The sequence below is a fragment of the Salvelinus fontinalis genome, chromosome 4 (genome assembly GCF_029448725.1).
Source record: "Salvelinus fontinalis isolate EN_2023a chromosome 4, ASM2944872v1, whole genome shotgun sequence".
NCBI classification, from domain to species: domain Eukaryota; kingdom Metazoa; phylum Chordata; class Actinopteri; order Salmoniformes; family Salmonidae; genus Salvelinus; species Salvelinus fontinalis.
Window position 1 is genome coordinate 14,518,367 of NC_074668.1, and position 26,690 is coordinate 14,545,056.

A 26,690-nucleotide genomic window follows, 5' to 3' on the forward strand; every position below is an offset into this window, starting at 1 on the left:
AACTTTCAAGAAACCATAGTAAACGTTCTCGGAATGTTTTACTATAAAAAACGTTCTGTTTTATCGATCAGGAAACGTATGGCTTCGTTCCCAGAACCAATGAGAATCCGAAAATGTACGTTCCCACAACTTCCAATGAACCAAATGTGCTAGCTTGGTTGTGTTTCAAATCAGCAGGTAATAATAATAACAATAATAATTAATATATTAATAATTTAGACATTTGGAGATATTAATCATTTATAGATTTGGGGGGATACTTCTGACAAAATGTGTCTTATTGAAAAGACTAGGCTCCCCCTCCTCTCCCCTGAAACTAAACTAAAATACCAGTAGGCCTACATTTAATTTATAAACTGGGTAGTTCGAGTCCTGAATGCTGGTTGACTGACAGCCGTGGTATATCAGGGGTATGACAAAACACTTATTTGTATTGCTCTAATTACATTGGTAAACAGTTTATAATAGCGATAATCTTGGCATAGTTCTGTTATAATCTCCACCCGGCACAGCCAGAAGAGGACTGGCCACCCCTCATAGCCTGGTTCCTCTCTAGGTTTCTTCCTAGGTTTTGGCCTTTCTAGGGAGTTTTTCCTAGCCACCGTGCTTTTACACCTGCATTACTAGCTGTTTGGGGTTTTAGGCTGGGTTTCTGTACAGCACTTCGAGATATTAGCTGATGTACGAAGGGCTATATAAAATAAAATAAACTTGATTGATAAGGCACCTCGGGGGTTTGTGAGAATCCGCGTTGCGTCGTGCAAAGAACAGCCTTCAGCCGTGGTATATTGGCCATATACCACACCCACTCGGTCCTTATTGCTTAATTATTGCCTATGTTGGTTGGTTTGTTTGATATAAGCGTGTGGAAAATAATTTCCTCTTGAAAACAATAAACTATTCTATTCTAGATTAAAAGCTGAATATAATAGAGTAGAATTGAATAGTACAACTACCTCTTTCAGATTTCTTGACCACCGATAGGATATAATGCCAGATATAATGGGTGAAGCTCGTGTCGTGGTTTTACTCGGTACTCGCTTGGCTGGGCCTGCGCTTGAGCCAGCACGCGCCAAGCGAGAAGAGGGAGGGAGCGAACTAACATCAGCGGCAGCAAGCCATCAGCCCCGTAATCGAGAAAGAAAAGAAAAGAGAAGTTACGCAAGAAAGAATTGCTGTAATGTTCTCACCTGCTGGGCTACATTTGGTAAATTAAGTCCACCAGAGGCTCAGGTGACAGAGGAGACCGTTTGGGAACTCCGTAGGAACAAAACAACAAAAGCAAAAATACGGGATTTAACACAGGCAGTGACAATAAAACAACACTCCCTGACAAGTGGTTTGTTAGCTGCCGAAAGAGCAGGCAGGACAAGGAAAAGGGAAATAAATACGTCATCTGCTTCTCCCTTAAGGTATTTAAACGTTATTTTCAAAACATCAATTCTCACTGAACTTTAAATTAATGAAACAATGAAGACTTAGCCAGAACTCATCAAGTGTCTCTGTAGTAGCTAACGTCAGTTAGCTAGTGAGTGGTGTTCGCTAGCTACAGTAGCGTTTTGCTAGTGACTAACGTTAGCTAAGCTAGCTAGCTAATTTACGCTAGCTGACTAAACGTGTTGTTTTCCAATAAACTTTTGGTGGTGTTTTTAATAACCCGAACAGTGAGGGAGTGCTTCAAGACTAGAGGGGGAGGGCAGGTTCCCTTCTTGACATATTCCCCTCTACACATTTCCTTAAAATGATAGCTGCGGAGGTCAGTAGTGAGGACACGGGCTCTGTCTCGACAGGGGTGGCAGGCGGCGGAGGCCCCGAGACGGCCCATTTTCCGTTTTATCCCAACCAGACCAGAGTGCGGGTCACTGATTTTGGCCAGCGATCAGCACCAAACTCCCGCTACCAGTCGAAAACCTCACCGGACGCCCTTCCTGATATGAGTATGATTTACCCCGTATCTGGAGGAGATATTACCGGACCAGTCCTGTCCGCTACAGGGAATGGTGGTGGTGGACACGCAATTTGTCAAGGAACAAGCTCAGGGACCATTGGCGGTGTGTGCTACTCCCCCACCTCAGAGGGGCCCGGCAGCCGGATATCACCCACCTCGGCGTGTCCAGACGGGCCCAGTGTCTTCCCCCCACTACCACCACCACCTCTGCTGCCCGCAGGCTACGGGGGACTCGGCACTGTGGATGAAAGCGACATGCAGGATGGACCAGAATACGAGGAAGAGGAGGTGGTCTTCCCGCTCTCAGCGCCGCCCACTAACCAGTAAGGACTTTTCATATTCACTCATTGTTCTATTGTTCATTGACACCTAGCTAACAATCTAAAAGAGGGTTTTATTGAAACGTCCTGGGTATACTTCCTTCCTGCTGCATCCACCACCAGTGCTCAAGTATCTATTCAACGTATTGACTACTGCAGTTTTTAACATGCCCCAAATGACAGGTAGGCAGTCAAATTGAAGGAGGGGGTTCAGGCTGTTGATCATCAATCTAGCCATGTAGTGAATAATGCATGAACCTGTCCTGAAAACAATTTCCATATCTCATGCTGTAGAGAAATATTTGCATACCTACAGGTTAGATTATTCTCCCAACTCAGCCAGTGTGTTTGTATGCAATATATAGTACCAGTCAAAAGTTTGGACACCTACTTATTCAAGGGGTTTTTCTTTTCTTTTTTACTATTTTCTACATTTTAGAATAATAGTGAAGACATCAAAACTATGGAATCCGGTAGTAACCAAAAAAGTGTTAAATCAAACTATATTTGAGATTGTTCAGTAGCGAGCCATGATGACAGCTTTGCACACGCTTGGCATTCTCTCAACCAGCTTCACCTGGAATTCATTTCAATAAACAGGTGTGCCTTGTTAATTTGTGGAATTTCTTTACTTAATGCGTTTGAGCCAGTCAGTTGTGTTGTGACCAGATACAGTAGGGTTGGTATACAGAAGATGGCCCTGTTTGGTAAAAGACCAAGGCCATATCATGGCAAGAACAGCTCAAATAAGCAAAAAGAAACATCAGTCCAATGTAAGACATGAAGGTCAGTCAATCTGGAAATTTTTCAAGGACTTTGAAAGTTTCTTCAAATGCAATTGCAAAAACCATCAAGTGCTATGATGAAACTGGCTCTTATGAGGACTGCCACAGGAAAGGAAGACCCAGAGTTACCTTTGCTGAAGAGGATAAGTTCATTAGTTACCAGCCTCAGAAATTGCAGCCCAAATAAATGCTTCAGAGTTAAAGCAACAGACATATCTCAACATGATCTGTGCAGGAGGAGACTGTGAATCGGGCCTTCATGGTCAAATTGCTGAAGAGAAACCTCTACTAAAGAACACCAATAAGAAGATGCGTACTTGGGCCAATAAACATGAGCAATGGACATTAGACGGGAGAAATCTGTCCTTTGGTCGGATGAGTCCAAATTTGTCTTTAGGAGACGCGGAGTAGATGAACGGGTGATCTCCGCATGTTTGGTTCCCACCATGAAGCATGGAGGAGGAGGGGTGATGGTGTGGGGGTGCTTTTCTGGTGACACTGTCAGTGATTTATTTAGAATTCAAGGCACACTTAACCAGTATGGCTACCACAGCATTTTGCAGTGGTACGCCGTCCCATCTGGTTTGGGCTTAGTGGGACTATCATTTGTTTTTCAACAGGACAATGACACCTCCAGGCTGTGTAAGAGCTATTTGACCCTGAAGGAGAGTGATGGAGTGCTGCATCAGATGACCTGGCCTCCACAATCACCCGACCTCAACCCAATTGAGATGGTTTTGGATGAGTTGGACCGCGGAGTGAAGGAAAAGCAGCCAACAAGTGCTCAGCATATGTGGGAACTCCTTCAAGACTGTTGGAAAAGCATTCCAGGTGAAGCCAGTTGAGAGAATGCTAAGTGTGCAAAGCTGTCATCAAGGCATAGGGTGGCTACTTTGAATAATCTCAAATAGAAAATATAGTTTGGTTTGTTTAACACTTTTTTTGAATACTACATGATTCCATATGTGTTATTTCATAGTTTTGATGTCTTCACTTTTCTACAATGTAGAAAATAGTACAAATAAAGAAACCCTTGAGTAGGTGTGTCTGAACTTTTGACTGGTACTGTAATTCCCAGAATCATTGTAATGCGGCAGGTGTAGCAAATTTGAAATCTATCCAGCACTTGTCAATAAATGTTTTTATATTAATTGTTCTGGCCACAAATTAGTTTTCTTTTTTAACCACACAATCATGTGGTCATAACCATATTCAATGGAAATGTTTTCTCATGGAATAATAATTCCTCTCACATCCTGCTCCTGAGTAAGGGTAGCCAATGTCTGCTGCTGCAGGCTTTTGTGTCAGTGTTGCTGCAGTAGGACTATCCATTGTGGGAGATTAAACATATTGGGTTTCCCTACACAATCATATTAGCCTATATCTTTGTAGTGTGTGTGTGGCACTCGTTTTTGTCAGTCTCATTAGTGAAGTGCTGAGCTTTATCATTTCTGGCCTCACGCTGTGAGATATGGAAATAACTGGGTCTGGAGTGTGAAATCAGCTCTTATTTTAGGAGTTACATATCTCCCTGTCAGATTGGCCAGCTTTTTAGCTGAAAAAATAAATGTTGAGCTCAATGAGTCAGTGGATTCTCCTCTGGTTTCCTTTACATCCCTTTCTGCCGGGGCACCAGGCAGTAGCAAAGATGTAATGAAGGGGACTGATTTAAATCCCCCCCTTGTTTTCCACAATGGCTAGGTTTCCATCCAATTGGTGACAGATTTTCATGCACTTAATTCTAAAATCGGCATAAAGAAAACATGCACTTTCCCACCAGTGGGGTATTTCCACCAAACTGACTTGTTGCGGCTATAAAGCATTGCGCGACAATTTAGTGCATAGAAGGTGCTTTTTTTTTGCGTAAGTTATGTTCTGGTTAAAAATCTAAAGTTCGATGTGTTTCCATTGCATTTTAAACACTACCTATTTTAGTTTTGTCACAAACTGTTGCGTTAAATAGCATATATGCACTCTGGTCTTGGCACATACGTTCTAGCCATCAGCTCTCAAATAGTGCCGGTAGGCTAGCCTACATCAGGAATTATTATGAATAAGAGCGAGAATTTTGATTTGTCAAATGGCAGCCGATCATCATGTCACCAAACTAATTTCCTCTATTGGAAAGGAGCATCATGCTCATCACTGTGGACTTTCACCACCCTGTGAAGTGACTCGTAACTTATTTTATCTTTAGTGGGAGGACCTGACAACATATTTTCACGTGACTCTAAGTTTACCTTCATAAGATGGTTATTATATCAATATTTGAGCATTAAGGCATTCCCAACACCATTTCTCGCCTAATTTACAAAAAGATCCCACCATGTTGAAGGAAAACACTGTCGACATTTTATGAAATTGTACGGACATTTCTTGTTTCCATCAGCCCATTCTTTTTTTAATACGTCAGATATACACTGCTCAAAAAAATAAAGGGAACTCTTAAACAACACAATGTAACTCCAAGACAATCACACTTCTGTGAAATCAAACTGTCCACTTAGGAAGCAACACTGATTGACAATAAATTTAACATGCTGTTGTGCAAATGGAATAGACAAAAGGTGGAAATTATAGGCAATTAGTAAGACACCCCCAAAAAAGGAGTGATTCTGCAGGTGGTGACCACAGACCACTTCTCAGTTCCTATGCTTCCTGGCTGATGTTTTGGTCACTTTTGAATGCTGTCGGTGCTTTCACTCTAGTGGTAGCATGAGACGGAGTCTACAACCCACACAAGTGGCTCAGGTAGTGCAGTTCATCCAGAATAGGCACATCAATGCGAGCTGTGGCAAAAAGGTTTGCTGTGTCTGTCAGTGTAGTGTCCAGAGCATGGAGGCGCTACCAGGAGACAGGCCAGTACATCAGGAGACGTGGAGGAGGCCGTAGGAGGGCAACAACCCAGCAGCAGGACCGCTACCTCCGCCTTTGTGCAAGGAGGTGCACTGCCAGCGCCCTACAAAATGACCTCCAGCAGGCCACAAATGTGCATGTGTCTGCTCAAACGGTCAGAAACAGACTCCATGAGGGTGGTATGAGGACCCGACGTCCACAGGTGGGGGTTGTGCTTACAGCCCAACACCGTGCAGGACGTTTGGCATTTGCCAGAGAACACCAAGATTGGCAAATTCGCCACTGGCGCCCTGTGCTCTTCACAGATGAAAGCAGGTTCACACTGAGCACATGTGGCAGACGTGACAGAGTCTGGAGACGCCGTGGAGAACGTTCTGCTGCCTGCAACATCCTCCAGCATGACCGGTTTGGCGGTGGGTCAGTCATGGTGTGGGGTGGCATTTCTTTGTGGGGCCGCACAGCCCTCCATGTGCTCGCCAGAGGTAGCCTGACTGCCATTAGGTACCGAGATGAGATCCTCAGACCCCTTGTGAGACCGTATGCCGACACATGCACATTTGTGGCCTGCTGGAGGTCATTTTGCAGGGCTCTGGCAGTGCACCTCCTTGCACAAAGGCGGAGTTAGCGGTCCTGCTGCTGGGTTGTTGGCCTCCTACGGCCTCCTCCACGTCTCCTGATGTACTGGCCTGTCTCCTGGTAGCGCCTCCATGCTCTGGCCACCGCTGACAGACACAGCAAACCTTTTTGCCACAGCTCGCATTGATGTGCCATCCTGGATGAACTGCACTACCTGAGCCACTTGTGTGGGTTGTAGACTCTGTCTCATGCTACCACTAGAGTGAAAGCACCGACAGCATTCAAAAGTGACCAAAACATCAGCCAGGAAGCATAGGAACTGAGAAGTGGTGTGTGGTCACCACCTGCAGAACCATTCCTTTTTTGGGGGTGTCTTACTAATTGCCTATAATTTCCACCTTTTGTCTATTCCATTTGCACAACAGCATGTGATATTTATTGTCAATCAGTGTTGCTTCCTAAGTGGACAGTTTGATTTCACAGAAGTGTGATTGACTTGGAGTTACATTGTGTTGTTTAAGAGTTCCCTTTATTTTTTTGAGCAGTGTATATTGTGCAACCGATTTTTTTTAAATTTTTTTATTATAATATATATTTTTTGGGACTAAATATTTTGTTTTGCGACCAGGAGTTTTATTTTGGGAGTACTGTGAGACTAGGAAGGAAAATCTCAGAATTTATAATTGTTGTAATAAGGCTTTGCTGTACCCTTTTAAAACGTTTTTTTTTTTTCAACTTTTTTCTCCGAGTGCACTAGAGAAAAAAAAGAAGTGCAGATTCAATAGCGGCACAGTAGCACCATTACTATAGCGAAAACAGCTTGCATCTAGCGCAACGATCTGACCCATATTACTGGTGCAACATTTTTATCTTCCTATAGAGCAGGGGTCGGGAACCTTTTTGACTAAGAGAGCCAAGAAAGCAAAAAATGTGGACATTTATTTCAGTGAGAGCCATATAATATATTTTAAAAGTGAATTCAACTAAATGTCAGTATAATAAGCCTCTGGATTTATTCTTAAATAATGTTGTTATAATACTCATCATTAATGTGACTTCTGATGCTGCATGGATTTGCTGATGTCTTTGTAGTCTGGTTGGTACTTGGTGAGGTTAAGCTTCATGCAAGCGTTGAGGCTTTCATCCGTTAAACGTGATCGTAGGTTGGACTTGATGTTTTTAAGATGTGAGAATGACTGTTCACATGCATACGTAGATCCAAACATGGTCAATACAGCAATACTCACACGCTGCAGTGTGTGGTATGTGACAGGAAGCGCGTTCCAAGTTTTGAGAATCAGCTGGTCTTCGGCTTGAAGTTTTTTTCATTTCTGTCCACATGTGCTTGCTCGCCAACTCCGCTTTCTGTCGTGTGATTCTTTCCAAATCTTCATTCAGTGACTTGAACATATTCACCCACATGTCTGAGGCCTTCAGGTCAGCCACTTCTGCTTCAAAATCTCTGACGGAGACACCAGGAATGTAACTCAGGTCGGCTGTGTTCAGTGAACACTCGTTTGGAAGGGTGATGAACTTAAGACGAGTGTGCTCACGATTCTCCAAAGCGTGCTTTGAAGGACTGTAGGAGACTGGATGTGCAGCGAGCTAGCTGGTGGAGATCAAAGTTTTGAATAGGCTCACTTGCTGTGCATGCATCTTTAAATTGGCTCAGTTTTTCAAAATGTAGTAAACGACCTGTTTCAAGATCCATGATGAAAAGTTCTAGCTTGTTTTCAAAAGCAAACACAGCTTGTTGAAGGGATAACACTGTATTTCCAATGCCTTGCATTTTCACGTTGAGCTGGTTCAGATGTTCAGTCATATCTACGAGATAGTAAAACTTGAGGAGCCACTCAGTTTCGGCTAGCTCAGGATGCTCGATGCCTTTCATTTCAAGGAAAGTCCGGATTTCTTTCAGGCAAGCCGCAAAACGGCTAAGCACCTTCCCTCTTGACAACCAACGCACATTGCTGTGCAAAAGCAGACCAGGATAGTTATTTCCAACTTCATCCAGCAGCGGTTTTAAACTGGCGATCATTTAAGGCTCGAGCAACAATAAAGTTGATCACACGAATGACCAGCGACATCACTTCCCCAAACTGCCTGTCACACATCTGAGCACAAAGTGCCTCCTGGTGTAGAATGCAATGGAAACTTAGGATGGGTCTATTTTCATGTTCACGGAGAAGCGCCACAAATCCTTTTTTATTCCCCACCATACACGGAGCACCATCAGTACACACTGAGAGAAGTTTATCCATAGGTAGATTTTTTTCTTGAGCAAACTCCATGAAAGACTTAAATAAATCCTCACCTCTTGTGGACCCTTTTAATGGCAGAACTGCAAGACTTTCTTTGCGCAGTGTGTCACCAACAGCATATCTTGCAATCACGCTGAACTGCGACAAATGGCTCACGTCTGACTCATCCAAAGCCAGGGAAAAGAACGGCGCTGCATTTATGTCCTTCACTTGCATTTCCTCCACTTTGTTTGCCATCACGATGGTACGATCATGAACAGTTCTTGCCGACAGAGGCATGTCTTGTATCCGTTTAATTATCTTGTCTTTGTTCGGAAGATCATCAAAAAGTTCATTGGCTACATCCAGCATGAACGTTTTAGCATACTCGCCATCTGTGAATGGTTTTCCGTTCCTCACTATTGCTAAAGATCCAGCAAAGCTAGCGGAATTATAGTCACCTTGCCGGGTCCATACGCGGAGTTGCTGCTGGCTAGTTTGCACCCTGCTCAGTAGCTCTTGGCACGCTTTCTTTCTGCTGTCTCCCGCAGGGTATTTTGATGCAAAGGTAGCATGGCGCGTGTCGAAGTGCTGCTTTACATTCGACCGTTTCATCGATGTAATTTTGTCATTGAAAATTAGACACACCGTAGAACCTGCTCTCCACAAAGGCAAATTCTTCGGTCCATTCGTCCTGAAATGTACGATACTCATCATCTTTTTTTCTTTTCGCCATCTTCGTCGAAGGGTTAGCTTTGCGCTAATGACCGAGCAGACTGATTCAAAAGGAGGCGTTAACCTGATTTACCTAGCAACGGCCAACGTAGGCCAGTATCATTTAATTAAAATAATGGACAATTGCTCCTGCAGCCCTGAACAGGACATGAGCAGTGAAAAATCGATGGATGGATTAAAACAAGTGAGAATATTTTGTTTTATCTGCGAGCCAGATGCAATCATCAAGAGCCACAGGTTCCCGACCCCTGCTATAGAGGATCGCCAGGAACACATTTTATATTCATAAACCATGTGTGCTGTTCTAAAACTACTCGTGTGTTAACTGTTTGTTTATACTTTGTTCAGTCATGTTACCTCATTGGCTGGCTAGCTAACAACCTGGTACATTTACCAGCATATGCAAACATTTGGGGGCACAAAGAAAGCAAAAGGGATAGCTTGTTCTTCTGGAGATCAATGATCATAGACATGAATATAAAATGCGTTCCCATCACAAACCTGACATTTAAATGTTTTCTATGTAATGTATCTCAAGAGGAAAATAGTTATTTTTACATAATGTAGGAACCTAATATTCCACAAATGACTTGTTAATATAAATACCTGTCATAGAAATTACTAATTTACCTTTCCTAATAAACTAATGTATTTCAAATCAAAGTTTATTTGTCAGGTGTGCCGAAATACAACAGGTGTAGTAGACCTTACAGTGAAATTCTTCCTTACAGGCCCTAACCAACAGTGCAAATTTTAAGTAAAAAAAAATAGGTATTATGTGAACAATAGAAGTAAATAAAAAAAACTGTGAAAGTTAACAGCGAGGCTATATACAGGCACCGGTTAGTCGGGCTAATTGAGGTAGTATGTACATGTAGGTATGGTTTTAAAGTGCCTATGCATATATAAACAGAGTAGTAGCAGCAGTGTAAAAGAGGGGTTGGGGACACACACGCATGATACAAATAGTCTGGGTAGCCATTTGATTACCTGTTCAGGAGTCTTATGGCTTGGGGGTAAAAGCTGTTGAAGTTTTTTGGTCCTAGATTTGGTGCTCTGGTACCGCTTGCCAAGCAGTAGTAGAGAGAACAGTCTATGCCTGGGGTCTTTGACAATTTTTAGGGCCTTCCTCTGACACCGCCTGGTGTAGAGGTCCTGGATGGCAGGCAGCTTAGCCCCAGTGATGTACTATTTACAGTTATATATTAGTTTCTAGGGTACAGCTTGCTTCAAAAGTAACTAATTGAAATAGGCCCAATAAAGCCTCTATCTCAATTTTATTTTAAATTTAAATATGTATTTTCTGGTGCTCCTAACTAGCCCTGGTCAGGTAATTAATCTACATGACATGATTGGATGGAAACCTGGGTAGTGAGGTGTTTGTTTATTTATTTAACCAGCCACTCATCAGTCCACTACACTGACTCCATGTGAGACATTTCACACGACTGGAGTCTGATGCAACACAAGTTCCTCTTCTTTAGCTGGTATTATGTATCTTAATGTGGTGTGTGTGTTGGTTGAGTTGCGGTGACCTGGCTGCTGCAAACTAGCATGTGGTGTGAGGTACTGTGCCAGTGGTTACAAATTACCCCACCTCATCTTGTCATGTATAACACAGTGCGTTGGAATTCAACTTCAAATACCAGAGCAAAATAGTTTCGTATCAAGTCATTTTTCTTATTGAGTGATTTATATTTATTTTCAATGAAGCCTAACACTACAGATCCACTACCTAGGGAAATATAGCAGTTTCATCATCACTTTTCATTGATACATTATAGTTGAGGCCCTAACACATTTTAACTAATGCTTTAATTCGCTAATTGGAATGCACACACCATCTACACACAAGTCCATAGGTGACTCTTTACAATGTCACACTCAGAGCTGCACACCCTTACTTCCCTGGGAGCCTAATGGACCACAGTGTAATTGCGAGGACTCCACCCTTGCTATGAAATGATGACCCAATTAAGATGCGGGGTCTCCTCCGCTTGTGGCAGTGATCCACTGTGACAGAGGGTTGTCGATTGGAGCCTTGGCAGGGTGACTGTCTGAAGCAGTGGTGCCGTCCCATGGATGATACGTAGTCTGATTCTAAAGGCAGTCATTTAAGTACACGGTGCATAGCCCAAGAGTCAGTGAACTTAACAGTTTTGGTGAGGTTAAATCAACCTATTGTGTGGTGTCTTAAACACATTGTAAAACTCATGTAGGCTAGGCCTTAATAGCCTACATTTCTACCGGTATTGGTGGTGATGGGTAAATACAAGGCCTGGCCTACTTCACTGGAATGTCTTGCTAAAATGTTATCATAGAAGGTCACTTCTGAGGTGACCTGGTATTTGCAGCATAGGTTCATCATCCCTGGAGACTGTCAGAAGCTATAGTCTTTAGTTCTCATGTTCATTTAGAGGTGCTTAACTTAGCACTTTGTAGAATGCCATGGAGAGGGAGAGCAACGCAACCAGCAGCAGACTCATTCACGCCTCTGTACAACAAAGGCTCATTCATAAACAATGGCGGCAGCGGTGGGATCAATGTTTCACACTAACAACTGCATAACGAAGATGTCAGAAGGCCTAATGTCGCTCTCCCCACCTCGGAGAACGCCAGCCCAGTGCCTGAGCCAAAACAAACAGGGTACCTCGAAGATTAGAGAGGATTTAGTCATAACCCCCCCCCCAAAAAAAAAAAAACACCAGATAAGCAGTTGGTCATGAAAATGTCTCTTGCTGAAGTGCTAATTGAGCACCCACGCTCCCTAATTGCCTTTTGAAACTTGGCACTGGTGGAATTCCTAATGGCACAAGGATCAAGTTACATACCTATCCCCTTGCTGAGACTTATCTTTAGAGCCAAATACTACAGTCCTTTTTATAACAATACACACTTTACATTTTTTTTTAAAGTCTCAGTAATTACACAGATTTGCTGAGTGGTGATCCCAACAATTAGAATTAGCTTGGGCCTATCAGAACCTTATTAATGTAGCCTAATTTCCTTGGCCTAAGCTTTTGAAATTGCTGCAATGCGCAACGCTGAAAAGCCACAAGACGCCACTCTAAAACTAAATGGTGGTTGACAGTCCTCTCGGTTGTAGCTACATTATGTTTTTGTCGTCTTACAAACTAAATGCATACATCAGTGCAATAATGGTAACGTTCATATTTGGTCAAACACTGTGCATTGATAAGGCATGCAGTTTCCATACATTTTCTGCATGTTGTGCAATGTCCTGTCATGCCCCTCCATATCCACACTGGCCTGCCTTTTCTCTCCTGCATCCTGTTTTCAAGACTTCTGAGCTTCTCATTGTGGCCTCCACAGGATCTTCAGGCATTCTACAATAGTTTGGGATTTAATTTTTTATCATTCCTTTTCAGAACTTTTACTCAATTGTCACAGAACAAACACATTTAGCTACTGAATATTTTACCTAACTATGACTAATCAAACGTATGACTTCACTGAAACACTTCCTCTGTTTGAGTTTGAGAGCGATAGAACAACCCTCAGGGTGTTCTTCCCTCATTAGCCCATTGTCAATTAAATCAGATGGGACATGATTACTAGTCATTTTTGGAGGAGCAAAGCTCTTGGAACTCTAATGTCCCACTGATTTTAAATGGGTCAAAAGCTCTGGGTAGTTTTGAGTTATTCCAGGGAACCTGATTGGCAACCATAAGGTTGTAAATTTGTTTCCCGTGTGGGCACTGTGATGGATATGGGGCAACATTCAGACTGGGCTCTAAAGACTTCGCCCTCCACCAGTGTCAATTAGTGACAATTATGCCAACGAATGTTGTGTGGATTAATGAGAGTAAAAAAACAAATGTCCCTTGCTGGAAGTTGACTGGGCGGTGTGTTCAAGAATGGACTATACTGCTTGATATGATCCGGATGACTGTGTGATCACCCTCTCCGTAGGCAATGTGAGCAAGACCTTTAAACAGGTCAATATTCACAAGGTTGCGGGGCCAGACAGATTACCAGGAAGTGTACTCTGAGCATGCGCGGACCAACTGGCAAGTGTCTTCACTGACATTTTCAACCTCTCCCTGACAAAGTCTGTAATAACCACTTGTTTCAAGCAGACCACCATAGTCCCTGTGCCCAGTAAAGCAAAGATGACCTGCCTAAGTGACGACCGCACCGTAGCACTCATGTTGGTAGCCATGAAGTGCTTTGAAAGGCTGGTCATGACTCACATCAACACCTTCATCCCGGAAAACCTAGACCCACTCCAATTCGCATACCGCCCCAACAGATCCACAGATAACACAATCTCAATCGCACTCCACACTGCCCTTTCCCACCTGGACAAAAGGAACACCTACAGTGGGGAGAACAAGTATTTGATACACTGCCGATTTTGCAGGTTTTCCTACTTACAAAGCATGTAGAGGTCTAATTTTTATCACAGGTACACTTCAACTGTGAGATGGAATCTAAAACAAAAATCCAGAAAAGCGCATTGTATGATTTTTAAGTAATTTGCATTTTATTGCATGACATAAGTATTTTATACATCAGAAAAGCAGAACTTAATATTTGGTACAGAAACCTTTGTTTGCAATTACAGAGATCATACATTTCCTGTAGTTCTTGACCAGGTTTGCACACACTGCAGCAGGGATTTTGGCCCACTCCTCCATACAGACCTTCTCCAGATCCTTCAGGTTTCGGGGCTGTCGCTGGGCAATACGGACTTTCAGCTCCCTCCAAAGATTTTCTATTGGGTTCAGGTCTGGAGACTTGCTAGGCCACTCCAGGACCTTGAGATGCTTCTTACGGAGCCACTCCTTAGTTGCCCTGGCTGTGTGTTTCGGGTCGTTGTCATGCTGGAAGACTCAGCCACGACCTATCTTCAATGCTCTTACTGAGGGAAGGAGGTTGTTGGCCAAGATCTCGTGATGCATGGCCCCATCCATCCTCCGCTCAATACGGTGCAGTCGTCCTGTCCCCTTTGCAGCAGAGCATCCCCAAAGAATGATGTTTCCACCTCCAAGCTTCACGGTTAGGATGGTGTTCTTGGGGTTGTACTCATCCTCCTTCTTCCTCCAAACACGGCGAGTGGAGTTTAGACCAAAAAGCTCTATTTTTGTCTCATCAGACCACATGACCTTCTCCAATTCCTCCTCTGGATCATCCAGATGGTCATTGGCAAACTTCAGACGGGCCTGGACATGCGCTGGCTTGAGCAGGGGGACCTTGCGTGCGCTGCAGGATTTTAATCCATGACGGCGTAGTGTGTTACTAATGGTTTTCTTTGAGACTGTGGTCCCAGCTCTCTTCAGGTCATTGACCAGGTCCTGCCGTGTAGTTCTGGGCTGATCCCTCACCTTCCTCATGATCATTGATGCCCCACGAGGTGAGATCTTGCATGGAGCCCCAGACCGAGGGTGATTGACCGTCATCTTGAACTTCTTCCATTTTCTAATAATTGCGCCAACAGTTGTTGCCTTCTCACCAAGCTGCTTACCTATTGTCCTGTAGCCCATCCCAGCCTTGTGCAGGTCTACAATTTTATCCCTGATGTCCTTACACAGCTCTCTGGTCTTGGCCATTGTGGAGAGGTTGGAGTCTGTTTTATTGAGTGGGTGGACAGGTGTCTTTTATACAGGTAACGAGTTCAAACAGGTGCAGTTAATACAGGTAATGAGTGGAGAACAGGAGGGCTTCTTAAAGAAAAACTAACAGGTCTGTGAGAGCCGGAATTCTTACTGGTTGGTAGGTGATCAAATACTTATGTCATTCAATAAAATGCAAATTAATTACTTAAAAATCATACAATGTGATTTTCTGGATTTTTGTTTTGAATTCCGGCTCTCACAGTTGAAGTGTACCTATGATAAAAAATACAGACCTCTACATGCTTTGTAAGTAGGAAAACCTGCAAAATCGGCAGTGTATCAAATACTTGTTCTCCCCGCTGTATATGAAAATGCTGTTCTTTGAATACAGTTCAGCGTTCAACACCATCGTGCCCACAAAGATCCTCACTAAGCTAAGGACCCTGGGACTAAACACCTCCCTCTGCAACTGGATCCTGTACTTCCTGATGGGCCACCCCCAGTTGGTAAGGGTAGGCAACACATCTGCCACACTGATCCTCAACACTGGGGGCCCTCGGGTGCGTGTTTAGTCACCTATATTCCCTGTTCACCCACGACTGCGTGGCCAAGCACGACTCCAACACCATCGTTAAGTTTGCTGAAGACACATCAGTGGTAGGCCTGATCACCGACAAAGATGAGGTAGCCTATAGGGAGGAGGTCACACTGCCAGGACAACTTCTCCCTCAATGTGAACAAGACAAAGGAGCTGATTGTGGACTACAGGAAAAGGAGGGCTGAACAGGCCCCCATTCTCATCAACGGGGCTGCGGTGGATCAGGTTGAGAACCTCAAGTTCCTTGGTGTCCACATCACCAACAAACTATCATTGTCCTAACACACCAAGACAGTTGTGAAGAGGGCACAACACTGTTTCCCCCTCAGGAGACTGAAAAGATTTGGCATGGTTCCCCCAAAATGTTCTACAGCTGCACCATCAAGAGCATCCTGACCGGTTTCATCACTGCCTGGTATGGCAACTGCTCGGCATCCGACCGTAAGGCGCTACAGCTTAGAGGTCTACCGATTTTTATGATTTTTCAATACCGATATTGGAGGACCAAAAAAGGCCGATACCGATTTAATCGGCAGATTTTATTTTTTATTATTTGTAATAATGACAATTACAACAATACTGAATTAACACTTATTTTAAGTTAATATAATACAGTCGTGGCCAAAAGTTGAGTGACATATTAATTTCCACAAAGTTTGCTGCTTCAGTGTTTAGATATTTTTGTCAATGTTACTATGGAATACTGAAGTATAATTACAAGCATTTCAGAAGTGTCAAAGGCTTTTATTGACAATTACATGAAGTTGATGTGAAGAGTCAATATTTGCAGTGTTGACCCTTTTTCAAGACCTCTGCAAGCAGACATTTTTCACAGCACAGGTAGCATGCACAAAGCCAACCGAACTAACCAAGAACTAACCAACAAACAACTTAATCAGATGACAGTCTTATAACATGTTATTCAATAAATCTATGTTTTGTTTGAAAAATTTGCATATTTCAGGTATAAATCATAGTTTACATTGCAGCTACAATCAGAAATTGCACCGAAAGCAGACAGAATAATTACAGACACCAACGCTAAATACTCATCATAAAACATTTCTGAAAAATACATAGTGTACAGCAAATGAAAGACAGGCATCTTGTGATTCCAGACAATATTTCTGATTTATTAAGTGTTTTACAGCGAAAACACAATATAGCGTTATATTAGCTTACCACAATAGCCAGAAACACAAGCCATTTCCCAGCAGCAAAAGTTAGCGATCGTAACAAACCAGTAAAAGATATATACTTTTTGACTAACCTTGATAAGCTTCATCAGATGACAGTCCTATAACATCAGGTTATACATACACTTATGTTTTGTTCGAAAATGTGCATATTTAGAGCTGAAATAAGTGGTTATACAGTGTGCTAACGTAGCTACTTTTTCCCACAACGTCCGGATTTTTTTTCTGACACATATTCTGACCCAAATAGCTATTCATAAACATAACTAAAAAATACATGTTGTGTAGGAAATGATTGATCCATTAGTCCTTAACGAAATCGCTGTGTTAGAATTGGGCATGTTTTTCCCCCAAAGTGAAAACAGCGCCCTCTGTCCTCAACAGGTTAACCTGTCTAGGACTGGCGTTCCGCTAGCGGAACCCCTCGCCAACAGCCAATGAAATTGCAGGGCGTCAAATACAAATCAACAGAAATCGCATAAATCAAATTAGGCACCATTTTAAAGATAAAATTAATTCTCGTTAATCCAGCCACAGTGTCTGATTTCAAAAATGCTTTACAGTGAAAGCTCCACAAACGATTGTTAGGTCACCACCAAGTCACAGAGAAACCCAGCCATTTTTCCTGCCAAAGAGAGGAGTCACAAAAAGCACAAATAGAGAATTGAATCACTAACCTTTGATCTTCATCAGATGACACTCATAGGACTTCATGTCACACAATATTTATGTCCAAAAATCTCATTTTACATTGGCGTTCAGTAGTTCCAAAACATGCAGTGAATTTTCAGAGAGCCACATGAAGTTACAGAAATACTCATTATAAATGTTGATGAAAATACATGTGTTATACATGGAAATATAGATAAATCTTCTCCTTAATGCAACCTCTGTCAGATTTAAAAAAAAACTTTACTGAAAAAGCATAATCTGAGTACGGCGTTCAGAGCCCAAAACAGCCAAAATAAATATCTGCCATGTTGCGCCGTCAACATTAGTCTGAAATAGCATTTTAAATATTCACTTACCTTTGATCTTCATCAGAATGCACTCCCAGGAATCCCAGTTCGACAAATGTTTAATTTATTCCATGAAGTCCACCAATTATGTCCAAATAGCTTCTTTTGTTAGGGCTTTTGGTAAACAAATCCAAACGCGCGTTCAGGTCCAGTCGGACAAAAAGTTCAAAAAGTTATATTACAGGTCGAAGAAACTTATCAAACTAAGTATAGAATCAATCTTTAGGATGTTTTTTATCATAAATGTTCAATAATGTTCCAACCGGAGAATTCCATTGTCTGTAGAAAAGCAATGGAACGAGAGCTACCTCATGTGAAATGCGCGTGACTGAGAACGAGGCTGCTGCCAGACCCCTTAGTCAAAGACCTCTCATCCGGCCCCCCTTCACGGTAGAAGCCTTAAACAACGTTCTAAAGACGGTTGACATCTAGTGGAAACCTTAGGAAGTGCAAAATAACCTATATCCCACTGTGTATTTGATAGGGGCTGAGTTCAAAAACTACAAACCTCAGATTTCCCACTTCCTGTTTGGATTTTTTTCTCAGGTTTTTGCATGCCATATGAGTTATGTTATACTCAGACATCATTCAAACAGTTTTAGAAACTTCAGAGTGTTTTCTATCCAATATTAAATAATAATATGCATATATTAGCATCTGGGACTGAGTAGGAGGCAGTTTACCTTGGGCACGCTATTCATACAAAAGTGAAAATGCTGCCCCCTATCCCAAAGAAGTTTTAAGAAAGGCATTGATGTTTATGGTTAGGTACACATTGGTGCAACGACAGTGCTTTTTTCGCGAATGCACTTGTTAAATCACACGTTTGGCAAAGTAGGCTGTGATTCAATGATAAATTAACAGGCAATGCAGGACAAGCTAGATAACTAGACATGGTTGTTGATATTACTAGTTTAACTAGTGATTATGGTAAAAAAAAAAAAATATTTTTTTTATAAGATAAGTTTAATGCTAGCTAGCACCTTACCGTGGCTCCTTGCTGCACTCGCATAGCAGGTAGTCAGCCTGCCACACAGTCTCCTCGTGGAGTGCAATGTAATCGGCCATAATCAGTGTCCAAAAATGCAGATTACCGATTTGTTATGAAAACTTGAAATCGGCCCTAATTAATCGGTCAACCTCTACTACAGAGGGTAGTGCATACGGCCCAGTACATCACTGGAGCCAAATTTCCTGCCATTTACAAATTTCCTGCCATCTTTGCTTGTTTACTATTTTATTTTTATTTAACCTTTATTTAACTAGGCAAGTCAATGATTTGATGCCGTCAAGACGGGCACTCTACTTCCATGCCACACACCGGCCCCTACTCCTCTCGCCCCTCCCCCCACCCTTGTGCAGCACTTGGCTTGTTTCAGCAGATCGGCTCTCGAGTTGCAGGAGCAATTCTCCATTGAAGTTTACCCACCCCCCTCCAGTTTTTTTTTCTTCTTTAAAACACATGCATTTCAACTATATATATATATATATATACTGCTCAAAAAAATAAACGGAACGTAACTCCAAGTCAATCACACTTCTGTGAAATCAAACTGTCCACTTAGGAAGCAACACTGATTGACAATAAATATCACATGCTGTTGTGCAAATGGAATAGACAAAAGGTGGAAATTATAGGCAATTAGTAAGACACCCCGAAAAAAGGAATGGTTCTGCAGGTGGTGACCACACACCACTTCTCAGTTCCTATGCTTCCTGGCTGATGTTTTGGTCACTTTTGAATGATGGCGGTGCTTTCACTCTAGCGGTAGCATGAGACGGAGTCTACAACCCACACAAGTGGCTCAGGTAGTGCAGCTCATAAGTGTTTAAGTGTTCCCTTTATTTTTTTGAGCAGTGTATATATATATATATATATATATATATATATATATATATATATATATATATATATATATATATATATATATATATATATATATATATATATATATATATATATACAGTATATCACAAAAGTGAGTACACCCCTCACATTTTTGTAAATATTTGAGTATATCTTTTCATGTGACAACACTGAAGAAATGACACTTTGCTACAATGTAAAGTAGTGAGTGTACAGCTTGTATAACAGTGTAAATCTGCTGTCCCCTCAAAATAACTCAACACACAGCCATTAATGTCTAAACCGCTGGCAACAAAAGTGAGTACACCCCTAAGTGAAAATGTCCAAATTGGGCCCAAAGTGTCAATATTTTGTGTGGCCACCATAATTTTCCAGCACTGCCTTAACCCTCTTGGGCATGGAGTTCACCAGAGCTTCACAGGTTGCCACTGGAGTCCTCTTCCACTCCTCAATGACGACATCACGGAGCTGGTGGATGTTAGAGACCTTGCACTCCTCCACCTTCCATTTGAGGATGCCCCACAGATGCTCAATAGGGTTTAGGTCTGGAGACATGCTTGGCCAGTCCATCACCTTTACCCTCAGCTTCTTTAGCAAGGCAGTGGTCGTCTTGGAGGTGTGTTTGGGGTCGTTATCATGTTGGAATACTGCCCTGCAGCCCAGTCTCTGAAGGGAGGGGATCATGCTCTGCTTCAGTATGTCACAGTACATGTTGGCATTCATGGTTCCCTCAATGAACTGTAGCTCCCCAGTGCCGGCAGCACTCATGCAGCCCCAGACCATGACACTCCCACCACCATGCTTGACTGTAGGCAAGACACACTTGTCTTTGTACTCCTCACCTGGTTGCCACCACACACACTTGACACCATCTGAACCAAATAAGTTTATCTTGGTCTCATCAGACCACAGGACATGGTTCCAGTAATCCATGTCCTTAGTCTGCTTGTCTTCAGCAAACTGTTTGCGGGTTTTCTTGTGCATCATCTTTACAAGAGGCTTCCTTCTGGGACGACAGCCATGCAGACCAATTTGATGCAGTGTACGGCGTATGGTCTGAGCACTGACAGGCTGACCCCCCACCCCTTCAACCTCTGCAGCAATGCTGGCAGCACTCATACGTCTATTTCCCAAAGACAACCTCTGGATATGACGCTGAGCACGTGCACTCAACTTCTTTGGTCGACCATGGCGAGGCCTGTTCTGAGTGGAACCTGTCCAGTTAAACCGCTGTATGGTCTTGGCCACCATGCTGCAGCTCAGTTTCAGGGTCTTGGCAATCTTCTTATAGCCCAGGCCATCTTTATGTAGAGCAACAATTCTTTTTTTCAGATCCTCAGATTTCTTTGCCATGAGGTGCCATGTTAAACTTCCAGTGACCAGTCAGTATGGGAGTGTGAGAGCGATAACACCATATTTAACACACCTACTCCCCATTCACACCTGAGACCTTGTAACACTAACGAGTCACATGACACCGGGGAGGGAAAATGGCTAATTGGGCCCAATTTGGACATTTTCACTTAGGGGTGTACTCACTTTTGTTGCCAGCGGTTTGGACTTTAATGGCTGTGTGTTGAGTTATTTTGAGGGGACAGCAAATTTACACTGTTATACAAGCTGTACACTCACTACTTTACATTGTAGCAAAGTGTCATTTCTTCAGTGTTGTCACATGAAAAGATATACTCAAATATTTACAAAAAAGTCAGGGGTGTACTCACTTTTGTGATATACTGTATATATATATATATATATATATCAAAAATATCACAAATAATTTCAAATGCCCATCCCTCGTGTGCGTCAAACGAGTCCGTGTGCCGTCACTCTCTCGCTCTGACTGAGGGTAACAAGCTGTGACATTCCATGTGTGAAGAAAAATAGAGCATTTTCACAGCTGCTCCCTTTTTCCCCACTGTGGAAAGTAAAAACAAAAAAAATGGTTTTAGACAAGTTGAAGAAGGGTCTGGTTAGTGCATAAATCCATGCAGTGTTTTGAAGCTGTGGCGTTTTGTACATTTACCTAAATAATGCTGGGGTTTGTAACCAATACGTAATTTCGGGGTGAGTGTGTTTTGAACCATGCACACCGCTAGCTTCAGGTGTGGTTGTATGTAAGCCGTTCATATAAGCACCCAGAGGTCATGGGATTATGTGTGTTGCCATGCAACCTCACTCGTGTGATACCACTCCTTACCCCCACTGCCCCACTTCTCATTAAACCTATAGGCTGCGTGCTCATGATGCGTGGCTGTATTTTAGGCTCCAGAGAGCGAGGGAAATGGAGAGAGACTCATCCTTTCTGCTTGGCTTGAAGATGCAGACGGACTCAGCCTCCTCGTCCTGTAAGACAAACCTCTTCGCTCAATGTTTAGACGATTAAAAAATACTGGACAACTGATCAGAATATTTTTTTAAATCACTTAGCAACTCTTCCAGCATTATGTGAGGTCCATTCCAGTAGCCCTCTTCCTCCTTTGGTTGCTGCTTACTGACCTTAGAGTGCAGAGATTACTTTATCTGGGCAGCAGGTTCATAGCATGGCACAGATGGATTTAGAGTTGTGTTTGCATTGCTTTCCGCACCGGAGCACTCAGACCCTAGTCACTCCAACTCGGCAGCAGAACAATCAGCATCAGTGGAGCGGGAACTCCTTGTGAGAGAGCGGAACAGACCAGGAGATGCAGCAGAGAGCGAACTCCGCGTAAGTGTGGCACCTAGCCATCCAGCCCTCCTTACTTTCCTAACAGGCTGGTAGGACAGGAGACGGAGGTGGATAATGCTCCATCTCTTTTCTCTCTCTTTGTTATTCATCTCTACCAGACAGAGTAAGGTTTTTGGAATTACCCATACCTTATTCCCCTAAATATATTTTTGTAAGGCTTTGCTTTTTGTTTGGGTGAGTTAATGCTATGATTCTATATTTCATTGATCGATTGTTGGAGTCCACATTAATTGGATCCATTGATGTAGCAAATGTTCCCTAGGTTCTCCTCCTGCACTTACAACTTGATGCTCCTTTGAGTTTTTCTACATTATCTCATTTGAATATGGCTCCAAATATCACATTTTTGTTTTTAGAAAATTGCACATGAAAAACTTTTCTTTTACGTTGGAATAAAGCAAACTCCTAACTCAAATTGATGACCACTAAAGAAAACCGTTGATTGAGGAAGTTTAATATAAATTGAAATAGGCATGTTAGAGATTGGATGATAAACCAAATATTATTGACACTGACCATATTGATCACTTACCGCAGGCATTTTGCCCAGCTCTAGGCTATATGTTTGCTGGACCTTGTGGGCACCAGTTAAGGAGGACAATCCCATCCGTGCGGGGAAAGCGTGATTGGCTTGTTTCCCCTCATGACCGCTAGCAGCTCAGCTGAGGCGCATCGCTAATCTAAAGTGGTGCAGTTTCATTACTTGTTGACGCTGATGAGGAGTGACTTGACGTCTTCTGAGATGTTTTAGCATGGTGGCATCCATTGTGAGAGGAGGAAGGGGGAAAAACAGGAGAGGGAATGCACACGAGAAGTAGAGCCAGAGAGAAATGGTAATTCCTCAATCGAACATCAACAAGCTGAGTCTGCCCTCTCAGCCCTAGAGATGTAGCCCTTGGAAATCGAGAGGTCCCTGTCCCTCTCGCCCTCCACGCCATCCGTCCAGGGCTAACCAGAGGTCATGTCCTGAATGCTCAAACAGATGCATTTCTGATTCATCAATTTGATTTGAGGAGCACGGCGAAAGGGAAAAGACAGTACATGGTATATAGCTAGGCTATTGGCTTGTTTCCCTTGGTACAATTTGAGGGTTCAAGCTGCGAAATGCTATTTTGAACTACAAATAATATCATTGTGAAGGTCCATCTGTAGAGGAATCTCACATTGGTCCTGCCAAATAATATTTTCAGTGAGTAGTCTAGCCTAATGAAATCGGTAGCCTAAATGCTACAGTGTTTTTACATGGCCATATTTGATGTGAAAATATAAGCTAGGTCAGTCTACACCTAAAACATTTAGCCAGAGGTGAACCTTGATGTGCCAAAGCTGCATGCGACTAGACACCTTCTCAGCAGCTCCGAGGGAGGTAGTTTTTTATGAAAAATTACAGTTCTCAGCCTGTAGCCTCCTGTGGCAGAAACACTTCCACAGGTTGTCAGTCCAAATGGAGCACTCTGAATCGTCTGAAAATTGCTATTGTGAACGTCAGTACCCTGGGAATCTAATGCAATAGTCTGTTTTATATAGATTTCAGAAACACTTTTGAGAGAATTGCAGGGTTTCAGCTTGTTCATATTGCCCTGAATACTCTTGCACATTGGTTTCATAGGTGAAAACTGTTGTCGTATTCTTCACTCAGCTAATTGAGGAAAAAAACCATTTTGTATTGGTTAATCCTCTCAGGATACACTGTAGCGTACTGGCTATGTGCGATACACACTGACTCAAACGGAGGATTTAAATAATTTGCTTGCTATGCTTCCGTCCCGAAACTGTCAAGACACGTCATTACAGCAGCCACTAACTCTGTCTGCCCGCACTATGCTGTGTGTGACAGCTCTCTGTGGGTTTCAGATAGGAGCCTCCCATCTAGTCATCAACACTAAATCTACCCAACTCTCTTCCTCTTTCTCATGAGTGGTGTGAATTTCTGACTTTGCATTAAATGTGGCATATGCAGCTGGCATGAGTGAAAAAGAGACACTCTTTTCACTTGTGCCAGCTGCTTATGTCACATGCTGGAAATGGAGGCCCTCTTCTAACATGTTGTTGAAGTGGAGGAGCCTCTTGCCTGCTGTCATTTGATGTACCTGGGCTTCCTGTGAGAAAGGGGTACCTAGACTCTGCGAGAAGAGTGCCTGCTTCCACTGTGTGGGTGGCTGGAGGTTTGTTTTGCTTTTTACCTAGCCTATTAGGTGAAGGACATGCATGTTTGCACGACCAGTCAGTTTTATTGTTGACAAGTTTAGTTTGTTCTTTTAGTGCACAGTATGCAGGATACAGAGCAGCCTTATTTTAGGCTTTTTTATTTTTTTTAATTTTTTTTTATTTAAGAGTAGTGCTTAAGGGTTAAACTAGTAGCTGCCAGTAGGAACAGCCAGTGCAGAGCTTCACTGTGCTGCTCTTGATTCATGCACTGACACAATGAGGCATTCCTCAGGCTGATAAAACCAGCGTGTCTTATCGCTGCTGTTGATGTTCATACCCCATTCATCACAACACCCTGGCTAACCCCGGCCTCCCCCAAAATGTGCTAAAGTACATATAAAAAAAATAAGCTTGTACATTAGTGAGGACTGCGTTGTCATAGGGTGTAACAATTTCTTAATTTTGTTAAAACATTGCTTAGTTTCCATGCTTTTGTTGCTTTGAAAGTAACTGTATGCAGTAGCTTAAGTAACTTTTAGCTGGTTACTGCACATAGGTCGGTGGAATATTTATAGTTGTTTTTAATTTTAAGGATGGGAAATGGAAAGTGTTTCTACGAACTCATCTCTCACTGAATAAACTTACGCACACAAGCGTTTTCAGACGTGGTGGGAGTGGAACACTTATGACGGGTGTTGCAATGAAAAATATGAAGCATCGGTCTAACACTATAAAAAGGAACACTGAAATCATTCAATGGTAATCTAATATTTGCAAGAGTTGCACTTTTAGAATGTTTTTTGGGCAAATTATCTTGCATACATTCACACCGTGGACCCTAGGCTAATCAGCCATCTCTTTCTACTCACACATCCACCATCAGACACCATCGTGACTATAACAGCTATACAGACAGTTCTGATCTAAGGCAATTAAATTATCTCCAGTGCAGCTACAGTGTAGTTTAGCAAACCTGGACGTCTGTCCAAGCCACAGCTGGCCAGTACAGCTCCGCTCAGGAAGAAAGACACACAGCCTGGGGGAGTTTCACTGTAGGAACCCACCTGCCTTAGCATTAACACTCCACTCCCTGTGAATCTGCACAGCAGCACTGAGTTTACTGTGGACTTTTTATAGAGCAGTCCTTTGACCCTATCCTCACTGGAAGGTTTAATAAGGAGGTCAGTCCATGCACAGCTCTCGCTCTGCTTCCTCCGGATGGAACCCCCACTGTCCTGTAAAGTATGATGATGAGAGGATGCTCTGTGCACATATCTCATGGTGCAGGTAATGCGTGTGTTTGCAAGCCGTGTGGTGTTCCCTTTTCAGGCTGAGGGGTTAATAGTTGCTGGATAAATAAATTATGAAATAAACAACCGTGACCAACAGTGGAGATGGAGAGGAAAAAATCCTGGAGCTGTTACATCTTTAGTGGTATCACAACCCCGGTTGTGCTGATATTATTTGACTCTGAGCTACAAAGCAGACTGTGTGCGTAGGCAAACACCAAATGACTCACCCCTGGATCAGACTCTTTCCTCTGCTGTTATTGTGTTGTCGTTGTTTCAGATTGAGACGGGCAGGATATTTGCTCTATGCAAATGTTTGAATAATATGGCTCTCTATACACTAGGAAAGATGCATTTGATATGAGAATGATCATGAATCAATTTCAGCTGTTTCAGAGTTTGAAATTACAGTAGGCTTAGGCCTGCTTAGACACTTGATAAACCCCATCTTTTCAATATATACACCTTTTAGCATCTTTCCAACATCTGCCTAAACTAAGTTGGCAAACCTGACAGTAGAGTGAGTTCTCTCGCTCTCCCTCCCTCCGACACCTGCCTCGTTCCCTCGGCTGTTTGGACCATCTCATTAATGAAGACCTGAACGTCCAATTCAACAGCAATACTGTTGGTTCAGGCCAACATTTATCTTCCACCCCACCATTTGTAGGCATTGTACTATAGTCAGTCTCCATGCCCCTATATACATGACGGGGTACCAGTACGAGTTGAGGTAGATATGTACATATAGGTAGAGGTAAAGTGACTAGGCAACAGGATAGATAATAAACAGTAGCAGCAGACTATGT

The 26,690-nt window shown here is 42.7% G+C and overlaps 1 protein-coding gene across 5 annotated transcripts in view; it reads left to right on the forward strand.

Moving 5' to 3' along the window:
• The first annotated feature begins 1,021 nt into the window (after positions 1–1,021).
• The window catches only part of LOC129853133 (ras GTPase-activating protein 1-like), a 50,768-nt gene continuing 25,099 nt past the window's right edge, over positions 1,022–26,690 (forward strand). For 2 of the 5 annotated variants that reach the window (XM_055918858.1, XM_055918859.1), the window contains exon 1: positions 1,024–2,271. In XM_055918858.1, the coding sequence (XP_055774833.1) occupies positions 1,742–2,271 (530 nt within the window). In that variant the 5' untranslated portion in view covers positions 1,024–1,741. Of the gene's footprint in view, positions 2,272–22,215; positions 22,427–26,690 lie in introns of those variants that run through there. The other 3 variants (XM_055918861.1, XM_055918860.1, XM_055918862.1) reach the window with 3 other exon arrangements.